This window comes from Bombus vosnesenskii, unplaced genomic scaffold (genome assembly GCF_011952255.1).
Source record: "Bombus vosnesenskii isolate JDL3184/JDL3185 unplaced genomic scaffold, Bvos_JDL3184-5_v1.1 scf7180000013295, whole genome shotgun sequence".
In the NCBI taxonomy this organism is placed as follows: domain Eukaryota; kingdom Metazoa; phylum Arthropoda; class Insecta; order Hymenoptera; family Apidae; genus Bombus; species Bombus vosnesenskii.
The window spans coordinates 209,610-226,608 of NW_022882946.1; the positions used below are offsets into that span (position 1 = coordinate 209,610).

Below are 16,999 nucleotides of genomic sequence, written 5' to 3' on the forward strand. Positions count from 1 at the left end.
AAGGCGGAATATCGAACAAGGGTTTGCGAATATCGGTAGCTGTGTAATCGGAAAGATGCCGGGCATCCGGAATTTAAACGCGGTACGCCTATATCCTCTATAAATATTATTAGCCTTTTCGTATTATCGATTATTTCGACGCTGTGTTATACCAAGCGTTTGCTTATACGACAAACTTTACTTTTACTTAAGTATAGAGGAACCTTTTTACAGTCGGTCGTGTTTTTCGAATGCCAATGCGAAAGCTATTTCTCGTCGTGCGACTGATCGTGCAACTAGTTTAGGGGCAATTTCGTAAAAATGCGAAATTCATCGAAAGAATCGGTTTCGCGCTACCGCGTATTTTTGTTGCATGAAAACGCCATTTCAGAGAACGTATCGGACATATATTCGGCGAGTACGCGGATCGCGCAACGCGATTTTTTCTATTTTAAACAAACAACGGAGATTGCCGTTTACCGCGAGCTCGTCTGTTCGAGCTTGAACAAACAGGCGAAAATATTGGAAGAAAAATTCTCTTCCGTGGAAATTGCGTCGCAGTGCGAACAAACTTCTTTCCGTGCGTGTCATGTTTTACGTTCGAATTTTCGGCATGCCGCCGCCATAGAAGTCGTTACCGTTGGAAAGTGGCGCTTATAGTCGAGAGAACTAAAAGGAAATGCATTTTCTTAGGACCGATGGAATTTTCTCGACGTTGCTCAGAGCTGGAATAGCCGCGGACGACTCGAACAAACGTTGGTACGTTTTCGACGGACCTGTCGATGCGCTGTGGATCGAGAACATGAACACCGTGTTAGACGACAATAAGAAACTTTGTCTAACGTCCGGTGAAATAATGAAGATCCTGCCCACGATGACGATGATGTTCGAAGTAGCCGACCTGAGGGTCGCTTCGCCGGCTACGGTTTCAAGGTTAATTCGCAAAATAATTCATCGATGGATCGTTGATAGAACCGAATAACCGATGTAAATCGTAACTTTGATTAACGACTCTTTTCGATCGTTAACGCGATAAACGACGATAGGCCGATATACGAACGCACGAGTACGTACGATATAATCGGAACGTGGACGAGCCTCGATCGAGCGTCGCTCAACGCGAACCAACGAAAGAAAGAAACAGCGTGTTTACGTTCGTATTTGGATTTACATTTATTCTCATCCTATATATTTATTCGTTTATATTAAAAAGCGTAAAAAAATGGTTAAAAAATGGTTAAAAAGCGCTAGCTGGTTAGTCGCGTGGCGATGATAATTCGAGGATTTTAATCTTTACCCTGATGGTCAGATGCGGCATGGTGTATATGGAACCGGAAGGTTTAGGTCTCGATCCCCTGGTTAATTGCTGGTTAAGACGATTGCCGAAAGTAAGCGGTCTACGGATAAGCAACATTCGAACGACTGATCGAAACTTACACGCGTTGTAGCTAGCACGTAACCGCATGATTACAGAATATGTCGGAATACGTGGACGAAATCGCCGAATTAACCAGGCAGTTTTTATTTCCCGGGCTGAAAGTTCTACGCAACGATCTACGAGAAATCGTAAACACCGTCGATTCCGGGATGGTACAGTCCTACATAAACTTGATGAACTTTCGGATTGGTCCGATGGCTGGTCGAGACGGGAAACCTCCGCCGAGTGCCAGTTTCCAACAACTTATCCGTAAGAATTCCCCTGAAATACTTTTAACCGTTTTTGTCTTTTTTCTAACTTTGTTTATTTCTAGCGTTTAATTTAGCGTTAAAAGGGAAAATTGTGGACATCGCGATTCTAGAACAGCGTAGAACCGTGGAATAGTTACTAGTTTGCCGCTATCTATGACGTACCATTCGTAGACTCTACCACTATCTGTCACATAACACATTCTACGTACGTTGCGTCTACCGCCTACAAGCTACACGATGCTACCTACGACCGTTACTAATGTAACGAGAAACCAGAGTTAGCGTGGCATAAATAACGGAAACGCGGCGAAAACGCATTTAACGTGAAAACTTTTTTATCCTATGTTGCTCTCTTTATCGCAGGGATTTTATCGCGTTGTTGTTTCGACCAAAGGAAAGCAAAGATACGCCTCCACCTACCGTACGTACGAAACCTTGGCTGAAATCGGCAATATCGGTTAACATCGTCGAAATTTTCACCGAGCGACTATATTTTAAACGAGCGTTACGTTACGTGTCCGATTTCGTTCGATTTTGTGGAATGTAGCGGGACGAGATATTTTCATTTCTGGAATCTCTGCGCGACCTATTAGATATTCCGTGAGAAAGCGCGCGATAAGCTTGATAAATCTCTGTAGCGAACGATAGGAAAGTTGGTTGGCGTAGGATTAAGCGTACGAGCGTTACGAAATCGGTAACCTTGGAACCCCTCGTGGCTAAAAAAGATAAATTACGAGGGAGCATAATTACCGCCAGGACGACGAACATGTAACGACGAAAGTAGATCGATCTTGCAACGACTAATCGCGTTTATCAGGTTTGTCGGGTTTGTCGGGCTTGTCGGGTTTGTCGGGTTTATCGGGCGAAAGTCAGTCGCCACTTTGGAGACGACGATAGTATCGTTGCAGCCGGTCTGCTGTCACCTTGGGCAGCTTTCGCTGCAGTCTGGAGTCTCGGTGCTACCAGCGACTATAACGGTCGTCTGATATTCAACGAGTGGACGAGAAAAGTGCAAAAGGACAATCGTCATCCTTTGCCGTTTCCCGACGATGGTCTGGTGTTCGATTACAGGTGTACATCTTTATCGAACCGATCGTTCTCTCTCTCTTCCCTTTGCCTCGTTTTTTCCGTTTCAATGACGATTGTTCGCCGTAGATTGCACGACGGGGGCTTTACCGATCCGATCGACGGCCAAGAACCAGTCGCACCGAGATGGTACAAATGGTTGGACGACGTGGCTACGATCAGCATCACGCCAGAGATGAAGTTTGCCGGTAAACAGCGAAACGTGGTAAAATAAAGATACTTGGTCCGCGTGTAATCATTTCGTTACGATCGCGACAATAGACATGGAAATACCGACGATGGACAGCGTAAGAAGCGCGACACTGATCGGCTATCTGTTGATCAACAACTCGAACCCTCTGTGTGTCGGGCCAACCGGAAGTGGAAAGACTCTGACCGTAACGGCGAAACTTTCGAGGAACATGCCGAAAAAGTTTATTTGCGACTTTATCACCTTCTCTGCCAGAACTAGCGCGAATCAGACTCAGGTATGGGATAGATCGTACTTTCCGACGCGAAACAACGTAAAGAATATGCGGTACGAAAATTTAACGTTAAATCGGGAAATGGCCGGGTTCTTTTATCCGAAATTCAAAATGTCCAACTAAAGAAACTATTTCGCGGTTGCGATAAAAAGGATTTGATCGACGAAAAATTGACGAAAAGGCGTAAAGACGTGTACGGGCCACCGTTGCTTCGACAGCAAATCTTCTTCATCGACGATTTGAACATGCCCGCTCTTGACACGTACGGTGCTCAGCCTCCTATCGAATTGCTGCGACAATTCATGGACTTTCGAGGTAATTCGTTTGAAACGTAATTTACTGTGTTTCGGCGAACCGAGCCAGACATTTAGCGCGTTCGGCGATTGTTACGCGAATCGAGCCGCGGGAATGAAAATATTTCAGGATGGTACGACCGGAAGGAGATCGGTTCGTTCAGCCGGATAGAGGATGTCAATTTCGTCGGTGCGATGGGACCGCCCGGTGGCGGTAGAAATCCAATAACCGACAGACTGTTGCGACACTTTCATTTCATTGCATTCCCGGAAATGGAAGACGACGCTAAGGTAATACTTAAACGACGCTTTTCAGCCGGTTAACGATTACAGTGACCGCGTCGCATAGACAGCCGGAAGTAATTAAGAAACCAGACCAAACGGAGAACGATTAACGTCTGGCGTTGAAAGTTTTAACGTCTCGACGTGTTACGCTCTCGATTAACGGGATCTCGATTAATCGGACGAACGAAGATTCTATCGGAAATAGGAATTTTCCTGGCGTAGTTCGACCGTTCCGACCGTATGTTGGAACAAAAGCGACCGTAAAATCGATTTTTCGATACAGCCACCCCAAGTGCTAGGTGCGTGAAACCCCTTAAACGCCGATGGCTGACTTCCATGGGTAAGTTCCACCACAGCCGAGTCGCGTTCATTTTCCTCGACGTTTATCCGGTTTTATTCCATCGAGTCGTCGATCCACGCCCACAAGGAATAATCGTGGCTCGTGAAAGAGACAAAGTATCGCCGGTGCCTGCCTCTATTTGTCCTCTCCCTCGTGCTCGCTGCAATTAGTCGTCGTAAGTCGTGCCACTGCCTGCCATAATTTATCTTGATCACCGATTTCGCTAGTAACGAGTGGCCATAACCATCAGCCCCCGTTCCAATCTGTTTCTTCCCCTGGTGTACGTTTTAAATTGGTCGGATCGGGCAAGGTCGATACGGGCACGCGTTACCTTCTATTCGGGGAGTGTACTTATACGTGTCAGGTATGCAACTGTTCTCCATAAAAACGTGGAAAATCTCCGTGCTGCGTTTTCGAAAGCGTAGCTGGTGCAAGAGAAAAGTAACGAGAAACGACGAGTGAGCGAATTAACGTCCAAGTACGACCATATACGTAGGAGTCGCGTATCCTGTTTGACGATTCTTTCAAATTCTACGCGTTCGCTCCTTATTTGCCGTTCCAGAGATCCATTCGTTGGACGTATCGAAGAAGGACGAACGTTCGTGTCGCCGCGAATAGTTGGCATTTTAGCCAACCACCTGTCTCGTAATCTCTGACGAAGAAACGCGCGAAAGTTTTTCAGCCGAGTCACGATCTTGGTTCGAGCGACGAATTTTAAAGCGCGAATTAACGAAAAAATACGAAAATCGTCCGATCGTTTTTACGCTAGAGACACATCTTTGGAACGATCCTGAATGCCTGGCTGTCCGTGACGCCGCACTTTGCGCACATGTTGGACGCTTTTGTGAACTCGACGTTGGATTTATATACCGTTATATGCAAGCAGTTGCTGCCGACGCCTCACAAGTCTCATTATACCTATAACGTTCGCGATCTCGGCAAAGTGTTCCAAGGAATGCTCATGATGAATCCGGCAAAAATAGAGGTTGGTAAAGCCCGTACGAGTATCTTTCCTTCTATTGCTTTCACGTCGTTTATAAATTTAACGGATTATTGCAACGCAGAAAATACGCAGTTGTATCGTGCGTGTTTCTTTGTACCAATGATACGAACGTTAGCGACAGGGATAACCGTAACCGTACGAAACGTGTCTACGCGACGTAACGGCGTTAATAATATGCTCGTCGATGCGATAATCCCGATAAAAGCCGATACAGGTTAACAACGATCGAGTGAAACAAACGATTTCATCCAGCGTCGTGAAAAATTATTGTTACTCTGGTACCACGAGAACGTACGAGTGTTCAGCGATCGTTTGGTGGACGACCAAGACCGAAAATGGTTCGACGACCTCTTGCGAAATACGATGAGCAGAGAGTTTCGGTGCGATCCCAGTGAAATCGTCGGCGACGTAACGTTATTTTTCGGTGACTTTGTTGGGACCAGCAAACAGTACGATGAAATAACCGATCGGAAGAAGGCAAGTGTTTATTCGTATTAGAGCGATACGCGTCCGTCGCAACCAACGGTTTCTTCTTCTCGTTCGAATACGATTTGGATAACGCAAAATATTTAGATAACGAATCTATTTGCCACTCTATGCACTGTAACGCGTAAAGAGTAACCGATATTGCTCGTAGATGGAACACGTATTGGAGGAATTCTTGGAAGATTACAATGCTTCGACAACGACACCCATGAAACTGGTACTGTTCCAAGACGCTATGGATCATATCTGCAGGATCAATCGAATCCTACGACAGCCTCGAGGAAACGCTCTGCTTTTGGGAATGGGAGGATCGGGTGACGTAGAGAAAATGTTTCGCACGATCGTTCGCGAAGTTTCCTAGCGTTGCTCGTCAAATTTTTCTACGTTTTTATTTCTTTCGTTTCTGTGCGCCAACCAACGCACGCACATTGCGTTAGAAATCGTGCAACTAGAAATCGTGGTAACGACAGCCGAGCGTACGGTTGTTAAAGGTGTCAAACGACAGCTGTCGAAGAGAAAACTCTTAGAACGATCGATAAAATATCGAGAAACTTTGTTGGCTCGAGAAAGCTTTTTACGCGTAATCCAGCTTTTTATCAGAGTTCTTAGGTTGTTTTTTTTTTCTTTTTTTTTTTTTTTTTTTTTTTTTGATAGCTTAATTTTGGTAAATTCTCGATCGACGAGGAACGCTTCTTCGTATCACCGCCATCTTTCCGAACGTAGCATCGTTATCCTTATTTAGGACGACAGAGCTTAACGAGACTAGCCTCGAACATGCAAGATTACGCTTGTTTTCAAATAGAGCTGAGCAGCGCTTACACGACGAGCGATTGGCGCGACGATATTAAAAATTCAATGATGAAGGCCGGTGTACAGAACCAATGTATCGTCTTTTTATTTTCCGACACACAGGTAGATTACGATATCTCGTTATCGATCGTTGGCCGTATCTATAAAATATCTATTTTATTCGATCTATCGCTACGAGAATTTTGCTTTGTCGAAAATATCGAAAATATAATTGAAATTCATACGATACGACGTAATACGCGCATCCTTCGTATCATCGATGCGATCGAACTCGAAGAGCAAAAGCTCTGTTTGTTCTTCGTTCTCGTCTTCTGTTTGTTATCCGTTCGAATCGACGGACTTCCCTCGCGATCGATCGTTATCCGTTCGATAAATAGTACGCGTGTTTGAAAAGAAGGTAAAAGCTCGACAACGTATCGTTAATGCGGTAATCGTTTGCCTCTTGCTGTTTCGACCGTGTGAAAGTCGTGATTGGCAGGCGAAATTTTTCTTCGAGTTTAGTTTTTAAGATAGGTTAAGTTAGGTTAAGACGGTATCGACAGCGATTCGATAAGGATAAAGAAAGGAGAAATGATTTGTTCGCCGTGTCGTTCAGATAAAAGACGATTCGATGCTAGAGGATTTGAACAGCGTGCTAAACAACGGTGACGTACCAAATATCTACAAGGCGGATGAAATGGAAAAGATCTTTCATTCGATGCGTGGCCACGTGCAGGAAGCTGGCCTACAGATCAATAGAAGCAACCTGTTTTCCTTCTACGTGAAGACAGTGCGTAACAACCTACACGTGGTCGTTACTATGAGGTATAGTTTTCCTTTTCCTCTTCTTTCTTCTTTCTAACGAAATTGATCGTTTCGATGAATTTGATGAAGATCGAACGTATCGTAGGATCGTATAGCGGATGGAACCGATCAGGTAGTACGCGCGTACACGCATAAGAGATTGATCGGCGGAAAATCGGAAATTCATTTTACACGAAACGGAATAGAAACTTTCCGATCGATTAGCGATCGATTTTCGAACGACTCTATAGAATTTTCTACGATTTTAGTTTGCAAATAAAATACGTGGCCGTCGCCGTGTATGTAGAGAGAAAGAGGACGGACGAGAGACGGCCGGGTAGATCTCGTCGTCGATACGAACGGCAAATAAAACGAGTTCGATATTCGGAGGTAGAATTTCGCGTTTCCGCGTTTATACGCGAGTTTCGCTGATTTATCGTGGCCTTGAGATCGGACGCGTAAATCAAGCCAGAGAAAGGACGATTCGTAACGCGAAACGAAACGCTTCGTCCATCGATCGTTTCCTCGAAATTGACAAACGACCTCATCCGTGGTGACGTACATCTTCCGCTCACCTTTTTTCTCTCGTTCGTCGCTGTCACGAGAATTCGCCTCTTAAATCGCGTTTACGCCGCTATTTCCCTGACACCGTTTTACCAATTCCATCGGAATATTTTTATTCTTCCGTTCCTGTCGCCTAGATCGTGTAAATTTCCACTTTCGCTTTATTTCGGTTTGCAAAGACTCGCTTAGAACCCTGTGTGCGTCGTTGCACGGTAAATTCGTTTGCGAATTTCTTTTCCCACCGACTTTGGTATATTCCCCCGTTCGTCGATCGAAGAATACAAATTTCAACGGCCTTTTGAACTTTCAGCCCGATCGGCGAGACGTTTCGCGCGCGTATCAGGCAGTTTCCAGCTTTGGTGAACTGCTGTACGATCGATTGGTTTTGCCCGTGGCCGGAAGCCGCGCTTCAGGTTCGTATGCGCTGCGATCATTATTTCCGACGACGAGACTTTTCGATCTTTTTTCTTTCGCTTCGGTCGACGATTTGTACTTGTTGGCGTTCGTGTTTCAGAGCGTCGCTATGCGCTTCCTCTCCGAGATACAAGACGAATCTATTACCGAAGACGCGTTGAAGTCGATCGTAAGAATGTGCCAGTATATGCATTCGAGCGTGATCGATGCGAGCGATCTGTTTCTCAAGGTAAGTAGGAAAAATCGAACAGAGGGGAAAACTGGAAAATTCTTCGTCGTTATACCGTTTGCGTTACACGCTGCTAACCCCAAAGTTCCGACGTTAATTTACGCGACGCGGAAATACGAGTTTGACGCACGGCCGAATCGAAAGTTACTTCGAAGAAGAGAATATCGGCGAAACGCGCCTCTTATAGCCTTTTATATTCAATGATCGCGCGGTGTCGAAATCTCGCCAAACAGAATCCTCTTTCGTCCCTTTCGAGAAACAAACGTTTCTTTGCACGTGTTGCGCGCGTTGCGTGTTGAAAGCAGCGACTTGCGTTTCGTATACGAAACGTAAAAGATGTAAAAGCCGCAACGAGCAAAAACGAATCGAGTAATATAACGGGGGTTCGACGGGGCAAGGAAAATTTCGTTCAAACGTTCGATTCGTAAATCTCTGGAACGAAACTAGGCGTATCAGGGACATGTTGTTATTTCGTAAAATTGGGAAACACAGCGCGACCGAGTCGACGAGACCGACCCGATTATTAATCGTTGACGGAATAACGTAGCGAAAAGCCTACGAACCGTGCTTCTTTCGCTCGTATTATCCGACAACTGAAAAGAAAAATATCGTATCGCGCAGGAACTGAACCGGTATAATTACGTTACGCCCACGTCTTATCTGGAACTATTATCCGGCTACGGTGATCTCCTCGCTAAGAAGAAAACGGAGATACAAACGGCGGCGGATCGTCTCGCTACTGGTTCGTATCAAAAATTTACAACCTTTTTTCGTTCTCCGACTCGTCTCTTGGAATCTCTTTTTCTCTTTTTCCTTCTTTCCTTTTTTCAACGACGATCATTTTTACTCTTACTATTTACTAAAAGGTCAATGGACCAATTACCTAGTAATAGTAAATAGTAGAGCGAGGCTGACGAATCGTATCGAGTTATCGATATAAAAGTATCGACGTTACATCGTCTGCTATAGGTAGTAGTATACGTAGGCGTAGGTATATGTACGATCGAAAGCCACTTAACTTTGCCGATCACCTTGTACCTTTTGTAGAGGATTATTCGCGCGAGAACCGCTAAAACTACCTTCCTTACGCGATAATACGGTGATCGATTTGCTGCGAAAAAAGCGAACGCGACACCGAAATTTCAAGAATCTTCCACTTTAACTTACCTACTTGGAATCGCTTTTTACGTTACCTGGTACGAACAGACGTTGGCAGAATTTCTAACGCGCAGAAGGGTTTTCAAAGTGCGGATCGCTTTCTCGATGCGACGCCTCTGCTTACCCGTTTAAATCAAACGCCCAAGCTGTTTGTCTTTTAAACTTTAAACGAACGCTCCTCGGCTGGAAATTACATCGAACGATACGAAAGAAGACGTTTTCTCTTTTACGATTTCTCGCTTGAAATCGTAGCTACGCCAACGTTCGCGCTTCAAACCGACGATACACTTTGTCGACAGCGTTAACCGTCCGAGGGCTTTTCGAAGAGGGCTTTCCTCTCTTAATTCGTGAAAAGACCGGTCAAAGTTCTAGACTCTCGATTGAAAATTACGATCTCGAACCCCTGATCCGGCGCGTTTAGCCGGATGATGGAAGCGCGTTTGAGGAAGCTGGTTAGCGAGCTACGATAAACCAACGGTACTACGAAAATATCTTTGCCCTTAATTATTAACAGGAAAATTAGGACGGAAGGAACGACAAACGTCCAAGGAGGATGAAAGCGTAGCTTCCGCGAAGGGTCAAAGGTAAATGACCCGTGGCTGTAATTTTGGAGGTGATGAATTAAACGAAACCCGTCTGACGAAAGCTCGTTATACGTGGCAACTTGGAGTTATCGATTTCTACTACGGCCGAGCCATAAATATCGGTCGCGGAACCAACGAAACAAGCCTTAAAAGTCATCTGTTAAGAGCAAACCATTTTCGCCGAACGATCGGCTTCGATTAATCGTTTTTCTAATTTTTAACGTTCCATTCGGTTTATCGCCATCGTAATTTCCAAATATTTTCACGCAGCGATCGAATCTTCAAATAAGACTTTTCGTTATCGTCGAAACTTTAAACCTATCCGTTTGCGTTCTACTCCTTGTATTCTCTTTTATTTCTATTTCATCGTTATATCGCAGAAATCGACATTTTACGATTTCTCTCTCTCTCTCTCTCTCTAAGTTATACTTACTTTTTCGTAATTTTTCAAAGAAAATTTGCCACTACGGCGAATCTCTCGTAGATCGATCAGTTTGATGGAATTTTTACGACAAAGTAGGATTTTATTCGACGACGAGATATTCGTTGCTCGTTCCGTCGCCTTTCAATGTCGCGACTTATTTCGCAAATCATCGTCGTTTACGGCAAACGATAAAATTACATCGCCGAGCTCGCTTCGTCGAATACGGTTGGACGAACAGGTTGGCGATAAACGTTATTTAGTTCGAGCTGTCGCGAACGAAGCATCGTGGGTAAAACGAAATCGATCGCTAAATCGAATAATTGGTCGCTGCCTCGCCAATTACAGTCGAACCAATGCGATTAACGAACGACAGTTTTATTTGCATATTCCGCGTGGTTTTCCGTTCGACGACGCGTCCACGTTTCTTCTTTTCTCCGTCGAGTTTGAATTTCTCACCGAATCGTTGGCCAATTTGATTAGTATTTCTATCTGTGCGTAATACGATCGATCGGGCTCTGGCATCGAAACGACACGATACGTTGGTCGTGACGTGCGAATATTTGGCGAGAGAGCCGATGCGCCTCCGATTTTTGCGCCTCGATAACGTAAAAACGATGGAAGAAAGAAATTTTTGAAAGACGATGACGCGAACGTTCGTAATCGTTTCTTTGCGAGCAGAGCAATCTCGTTACGAGTAGTAGCTGGCTGATCGTTTTGCACAGGTCTGGAGAAACTGGCGAGCGCGGAAACGGAAGTAAAAGATATGCAGCGATTGCTCGCGGAGATGAAACCAAAGTTGGAAGAAGCGGCGAGAGCGACGGCTAGAATGATCGAGAAGATCACGGTCGACACCGTTAGTATCGTAGCTTGGAATACGTAACAGCGAGTGGTAACGAACGAACGATAGGAACGTTCTATCTTTGGATATGCGAGTGAAAGATTCGATGATCCGTTGCAGATGGAGGCAGAGAAGACGCGAGCACAGGCGAAACAGCAAGAGGCGATAGCGGCAAGGATGAAGCTGGAGAATCAGGCGATCAGAGACGAAGCGGAAGCCGATTTGAGTGAGTGGTTCGATCGTGCGAACGAAAGACGCGACCACGTCGATGCTTCTTGTTGGTTCGCGTGGTTCGCTTTCTCTAAAAAGTGAAAGAGCAAAAACTTTGACGACTTTTTCGACGACTGTTGCGTGCGCGTGCACGAGTAGGGCTAGTAGAATCGATAAAAGCGTGTTTCGCAACCGCGTGCAACGTACCGAGCGATGGCACAACGTCGGGAGTGTTTGTCCGTTAACGCGACACGTTCGTGTCTGCACCGTGCGGACCGATTCGATCGATACTCGCCGATGTTTGCCACAGGTGAAGCACGACCGATGTTGATCGCTGCCGAAAAGAGCTTGAAGGCCCTGAACAGAAACGACATCACCGAGGTGAAGGCGATGAAAAGGCCACCGGTCGGCGTGCTTCTCGTCATCGAAGCCATCTGTATCATAAACAACGTGAAACCGATCAAGGTTCGTAGGTGTTTGCGAGAGAAAAGTCCGCTCGGTTGAATGTCGCGACGCGAACTCGACTATATACATCACGAAGGAGATAAACGTTATTGGTACGATAGATACGTCTAGAGGCGGAAGAGAGTTAAAACAGGATTCCTGGCTCTCTTATCTTTGCCGCGTTCTCGATTTTTCTCAAATTTCCCAAGATTTCCGGCTCCGGAATATTCGAGAAATAGTTTGTAGCGTTCGTTGGAACGTTAGGTGCCGGTGGATGGAAGATTCGGGGCAGAAACGAAACTGGATTACTGGACACCTGGCAGCTTGATGCTCTCGGATCCGGGCCACTTTTTATACACCATGGAGAACTACGATAAAGAGAATCTGACCGAAGAAATAATAAATAAGATAAAGCCCTACATCGAAAATCCCGATTTTCAACCATCCAAGGTACGATTCAAACGAGCATAAGGTGCCGGTGGTTCGCGCGCGTTTCGTTCGTTTGTACGCGCCGTAATTGCTTGAAATTAACTCTAGCGTTCTAGCGACGAACGCGAACGTTTCCACTAACGCGCGAACGTTACGCGCCCGGGTATGCGTACGTACTTTCAGCGCATAAAAGATTTTTTAAATTTAAGCGAAAAATATTCCGTCGAATGGAAATTTCTACGTGAAATAGAAAATAGAAAATAGGAAATAGAAAAATGGAAATAGAAAAAAGCAAAAGCAAACAAAAAAAAGAAATTTTCGAGATTCGATACGATGGTCGATTTGCGCGTTGATTGGAATCGGTTGGCTTCGACGTTTCCTCGACGTAAAGAAACTACCGACCGAGATCCAAGCCGCTGAATTCCAGTCTCTTTACTGCGCGAAGGCTAAATTATCGCCACATCCGCGTTACACGACGCCTATAGTTTGAAATTGTTCGGTTCGCGAGAACATAGTTTTCTCGCGTGTTTCACAGTCAGAGACGAGGCGAGTAGCGATTTATACAGCGATACGGTATAAAGCGAGAATCGTGTAAAGCGGTGGGGAGATAAAGAGGAAATAGGAGAAAAACTGCTACACAGCGAGCAAAACGAGATCGCGCTGTTTCAGATCCAATACGTGTCAAAGGCGTGTCACTCGCTGTGCCTGTGGGTGCACGCGATGTACAACTACTATTTCGTAAATCTGAAAGTAATACCAAAGATGGAGGCATTGGCGAAAGCCGAGGCGGCTCTCGCGGAGACCGAGAAGACGCTGAATATGGCGATACAGAGACTGAGGGAGGTGGAGGAAGGCGTGGAGCAACTGCGAAAGCTTCTGCGAGAAGAGGAGGAGAGGAAAGCGGAACTGGAGCGGGAAAAGCAGCTTTGCGAAGATAGGATGGGAAGAGCTGTCAGGTTGATCGACGGTCTCGCCGGGGAACAGATACGTTGGACCACCACGGTGCTCGAACTAAATACGTCGTTGAAAAACGCCGTCGGCGATATCCTCCTAGCTTCCGGTATCAACGTTTCTTTTTCTTCTTTCTCTTTTCCATTTCTCTTTTTTTTCTGTACGTTTGCTCGCACGTCGAGAGAAGGTTTGCCCGTTTTCTGGAAAACGAGAAATTTCGACGTTCTTAATCGCAATTACAGGTGCGATAGCCTATTTGACACCTTTTACGGACGCGTATCGACAGACGCTGTTATCGTCGTGGAAAAAGGTTCTCGGCGAAGGGGTTCCGCACACGCCGGGCAGCGACCCCGTATCCACTTTGGGCGATCAAGTGGAGATAAGAAGGTGGCAAATCGAGGGATTACCCAGAGATACGCTATCCGTGGAAAACGCCGTGCTGGCGATGCACTCGAATCGCTGGCCGCTGTTTATCGACCCCCAAGCGCAAGCGAACAAATGGATACGTTCGATGGTGAGCAACGAGCGAGCGATATCGTATTTGTCGTATCGAACATAGTGGACGATAAATTAAAGAAACTACGCTTTACGGGCAAGTAGTACAAGGGCAACGGCATATCGGTGGCGAGAATGAAGGACAAAGAGCTGCTTCGCGTGGTCGAGTCCTGCGTGCGATTTGGTAGAGCCTGCCTGGTGGAGAACGTCGGCCAAGAGCTGGAGGCAGGATTAGACCCGATTCTCTTGAGATCGTTGTTCGAGCATGGCGGCCAATGGTGCGTCAAAGTTGGCGAGAACATCGTTCCCTACAATCCGGATTTCCGGCTCTTCCTCACCACCAGACTCTCGAGCCCGCGTTACACGCCCGAAGTGTGCGTGAAAATACTGCTGGTCAACTTTGCGCTCACCGCCACGTAAGCCGCGGCGAATCCTTTCTAGCGAAATGGCACGCGGTCGAAACGATCGATGTTGGAACGTTGGCGAGATTAAAATGGAGAAATATCGACTGTAACAGAGGTCTGGAGGATCAGATGCTGTCGTTGGTCGCCATCCAGGAACGACCGGACCTCGAGCAAGCGAGAAACGTTCTGATCGAATCGAACGCCGAAATGAGAAAAGAGCTACAGCAGATAGAAGACAGGATTCTGTATCGATTGTCGGTGTCCGAGGGTTCCGCCGTCGACGACATGGATCTTATTCTCACGTTGGAGGCGTCCAAAGTTAAAAGCGAGCAGATCAAGGTTCGCCTCGACCTTAAACCTTACCGATACTCGTCGAGTCGATCGACCTTTTAAGAGTCCCGGTAACACCGGGCCAAGCCTTCCTCCCACCCGTCCTTTTTACCACACTGCTAGAAAACCAGCAAACGGGTGGAGAGGAGGGAGATCGATAAACGATAAACGATAAACGGTAATAAGAGTAACGCGCGTAGGTAAAGATGAAAGAGGCGGAGATCACCCAGGTAGACATCGACACGACCAGATCGCTGTATATACCAGTGGCGGTTCGCGCCCGTATCCTCTTCTTTTGTCTCTCCGATCTGCAGTTCATCGACACGATGTATCAGTACTCGCTCGAATGGTTCGTCGACATCTTCAACAACAGCATACTGGCGACGGAAAAGAGCGGTTAGCGAACAATTTCGATAAATACGATCAATCGGCGATCGACGAATAAGTGCACGCGACGCTTCGACCGTCGCTTCTAGATTCTACAGACGCTATCTAACGATGGTAATAATTTTCAGCCGATATCCAAGTACGAGTGGCGAATATCAACGGGAAATTCATGCTGTCGCTGTTCTCGAACGTGTGCCGCAGTCTGTTTGAAAAACACAAGCTTCACTTCGCGTTCCTCGTTTGCGCTAGGATTCGTATGAACGACGATTCGATCGACGCGATCGAATGGAGGCATCTTTTGTCGGGAGCCGAACCGATGCAAGTAAGAAACGCGATTCTTTCGTCAAATTTATCCTCGTTTAGGAACATTCTAGCGATTCGTTGCTGCCTCGAAACGTTTCCCGACCTTCTTAAAATTATCACTTGGCTCGATTTATCCAAAGGACTCGCTTCTTCGCGATCGGCCGTTTCAATTTTATTTCATACGCGATCGTCCCTTTCTTTTATTCGATCCGATAACCATATCGAACGTAAACGTTTTATCCGTGGCAGCGAACGCCGAAACCCGTACACGCGTACGTATTCGACTAGCGTAGCGAAAACTAATTTTCTTGCTTCTTGTTCTCTAATTTTCGGATTCGGTATCACCGTTCGATCCGAATATCCGTGTATCGTGGATACCGGTAAAATCAAAATTTTATAATGCAAAACAACTACCGTAACTATTCGCCGACTGTCGCAGGCGACCACGTGTGCGAAATAAACTCGGCACACTCTATTTTATACTAGAAAATTTTTTATCTCGTAGGAAAGTGAAAACCCGGCGCCAGAATGGATTACACCGCGTTGCTGGAAGGAGATTCAGGCGCTCGAGAATCTGCCAAGCTTTCGGACATTCGTCGAATTCTTCAAAGAGTCGGTGACTCGATTCAAAACGGTGTTCGACGCTCAGGAGGCGCATCTGTGAGTAACTCTCTCTATTTAGTCTTTAGGAACAGTTTTCAGATTTACCAGTTTATCACGAGATAGGAACGAACGCGTAAAACTGACGCATACGAAAAACGGAAATGCAAAACATTCCACGTATTTCGGTTTACGATCAAAGAAAATATCGGAGAATTTTGTCCATCCTATTACTATCGTTTTCGATCCTATCGATTGATAGCCGTTTTAAAGGAAAAGGGGAAAATAGGAAAGGAATTTCCTAGGATTTTCGCGCGTTTCTAAATCCTGAGACGTCGAAGCAATTTTCCGAGACAAGTATCGCTTTAATCGATTTCCCGTGCAGAGCCGCGTATCCAGAACCATGGCGATCCAAGCTGGACGACTTTCAGAAGATGTTGCTGCTCAAGTGTCTTCGACCCGACAAAGTGACCAACGCGATGCAACTGTACTTGGCCAAATATTTAGGCCACGAATTCGTCGAGCCTCGAACTACCGAACTGTCTGCCGTTTACCACGAATCTTCGCCAACTACGCCCATTGTCTTCGTTTTGTCCACCGGCACAGATCCCGCGGCGGAACTGTACAAATTCGCGGACAAGTTAAAGATGAGCACGAAATTGCACGCTATCTCGCTCGGACAGGGACAAGGTCCCCGAGCCGAAGCGATGTTAAAGTTATCGGCGGAGCAAGGTTACTGGTGCTTCTTTCAGGTATGACTTTTTTTTTCCTTTTCTTTTTCCTTTTTCTTCCAGAAACAAAGAAACGAAAGTTGCCTGTTAATCTGTGTAAATTTATAGCTTGTTTTACGGGTAAGAGTAGGCGAACGAGTTGTTCGAACGCGTAGGTTTCGGCAAAGTACGAGTTTTCGTCCCAAAATACCCCATCTCCCGTGTTACATCGCGTTCGCCTTCCAACATTCGAAAATTCTATATATCGTGTTTCGAACTACGTCGGCGAAAAATGTCTCGTTTTAAT

At 45.9% G+C, this 16,999-nt stretch overlaps 1 protein-coding gene across 1 annotated transcript in view; it reads left to right on the plus strand.

Annotated features, from left to right (window-relative positions):
- LOC117233297 (dynein heavy chain 1, axonemal-like) overlaps positions 1–16,999 on the plus strand; it is a 45,127-nt gene that overhangs the window by 24,260 nt on the left and 3,868 nt on the right. The window contains exons 11-37 of the mRNA XM_033493458.1: positions 673–912; positions 1,289–1,367; positions 1,453–1,666; positions 2,577–2,739; positions 2,824–2,942; positions 3,016–3,221; positions 3,371–3,533; positions 3,642–3,802; positions 4,906–5,121; positions 5,392–5,616; positions 5,777–5,939; positions 6,368–6,568; positions 7,038–7,239; positions 8,093–8,195; positions 8,297–8,425; positions 9,047–9,167; positions 11,314–11,444; positions 11,550–11,655; positions 11,950–12,104; positions 13,182–13,572; positions 13,706–13,977; positions 14,064–14,374; positions 14,476–14,701; positions 14,893–15,088; positions 15,208–15,401; positions 15,888–16,042; positions 16,368–16,734. Of these exons, the coding sequence (XP_033349349.1) occupies positions 673–912; positions 1,289–1,367; positions 1,453–1,666; positions 2,577–2,739; positions 2,824–2,942; positions 3,016–3,221; positions 3,371–3,533; positions 3,642–3,802; positions 4,906–5,121; positions 5,392–5,616; positions 5,777–5,939; positions 6,368–6,568; positions 7,038–7,239; positions 8,093–8,195; positions 8,297–8,425; positions 9,047–9,167; positions 11,314–11,444; positions 11,550–11,655; positions 11,950–12,104; positions 13,182–13,572; positions 13,706–13,977; positions 14,064–14,374; positions 14,476–14,701; positions 14,893–15,088; positions 15,208–15,401; positions 15,888–16,042; positions 16,368–16,734 (5,209 nt within the window). The remainder of the gene's footprint in view (positions 1–672; positions 913–1,288; positions 1,368–1,452; positions 1,667–2,576; positions 2,740–2,823; positions 2,943–3,015; positions 3,222–3,370; positions 3,534–3,641; positions 3,803–4,905; positions 5,122–5,391; positions 5,617–5,776; positions 5,940–6,367; positions 6,569–7,037; positions 7,240–8,092; positions 8,196–8,296; positions 8,426–9,046; positions 9,168–11,313; positions 11,445–11,549; positions 11,656–11,949; positions 12,105–13,181; positions 13,573–13,705; positions 13,978–14,063; positions 14,375–14,475; positions 14,702–14,892; positions 15,089–15,207; positions 15,402–15,887; positions 16,043–16,367; positions 16,735–16,999) is intronic.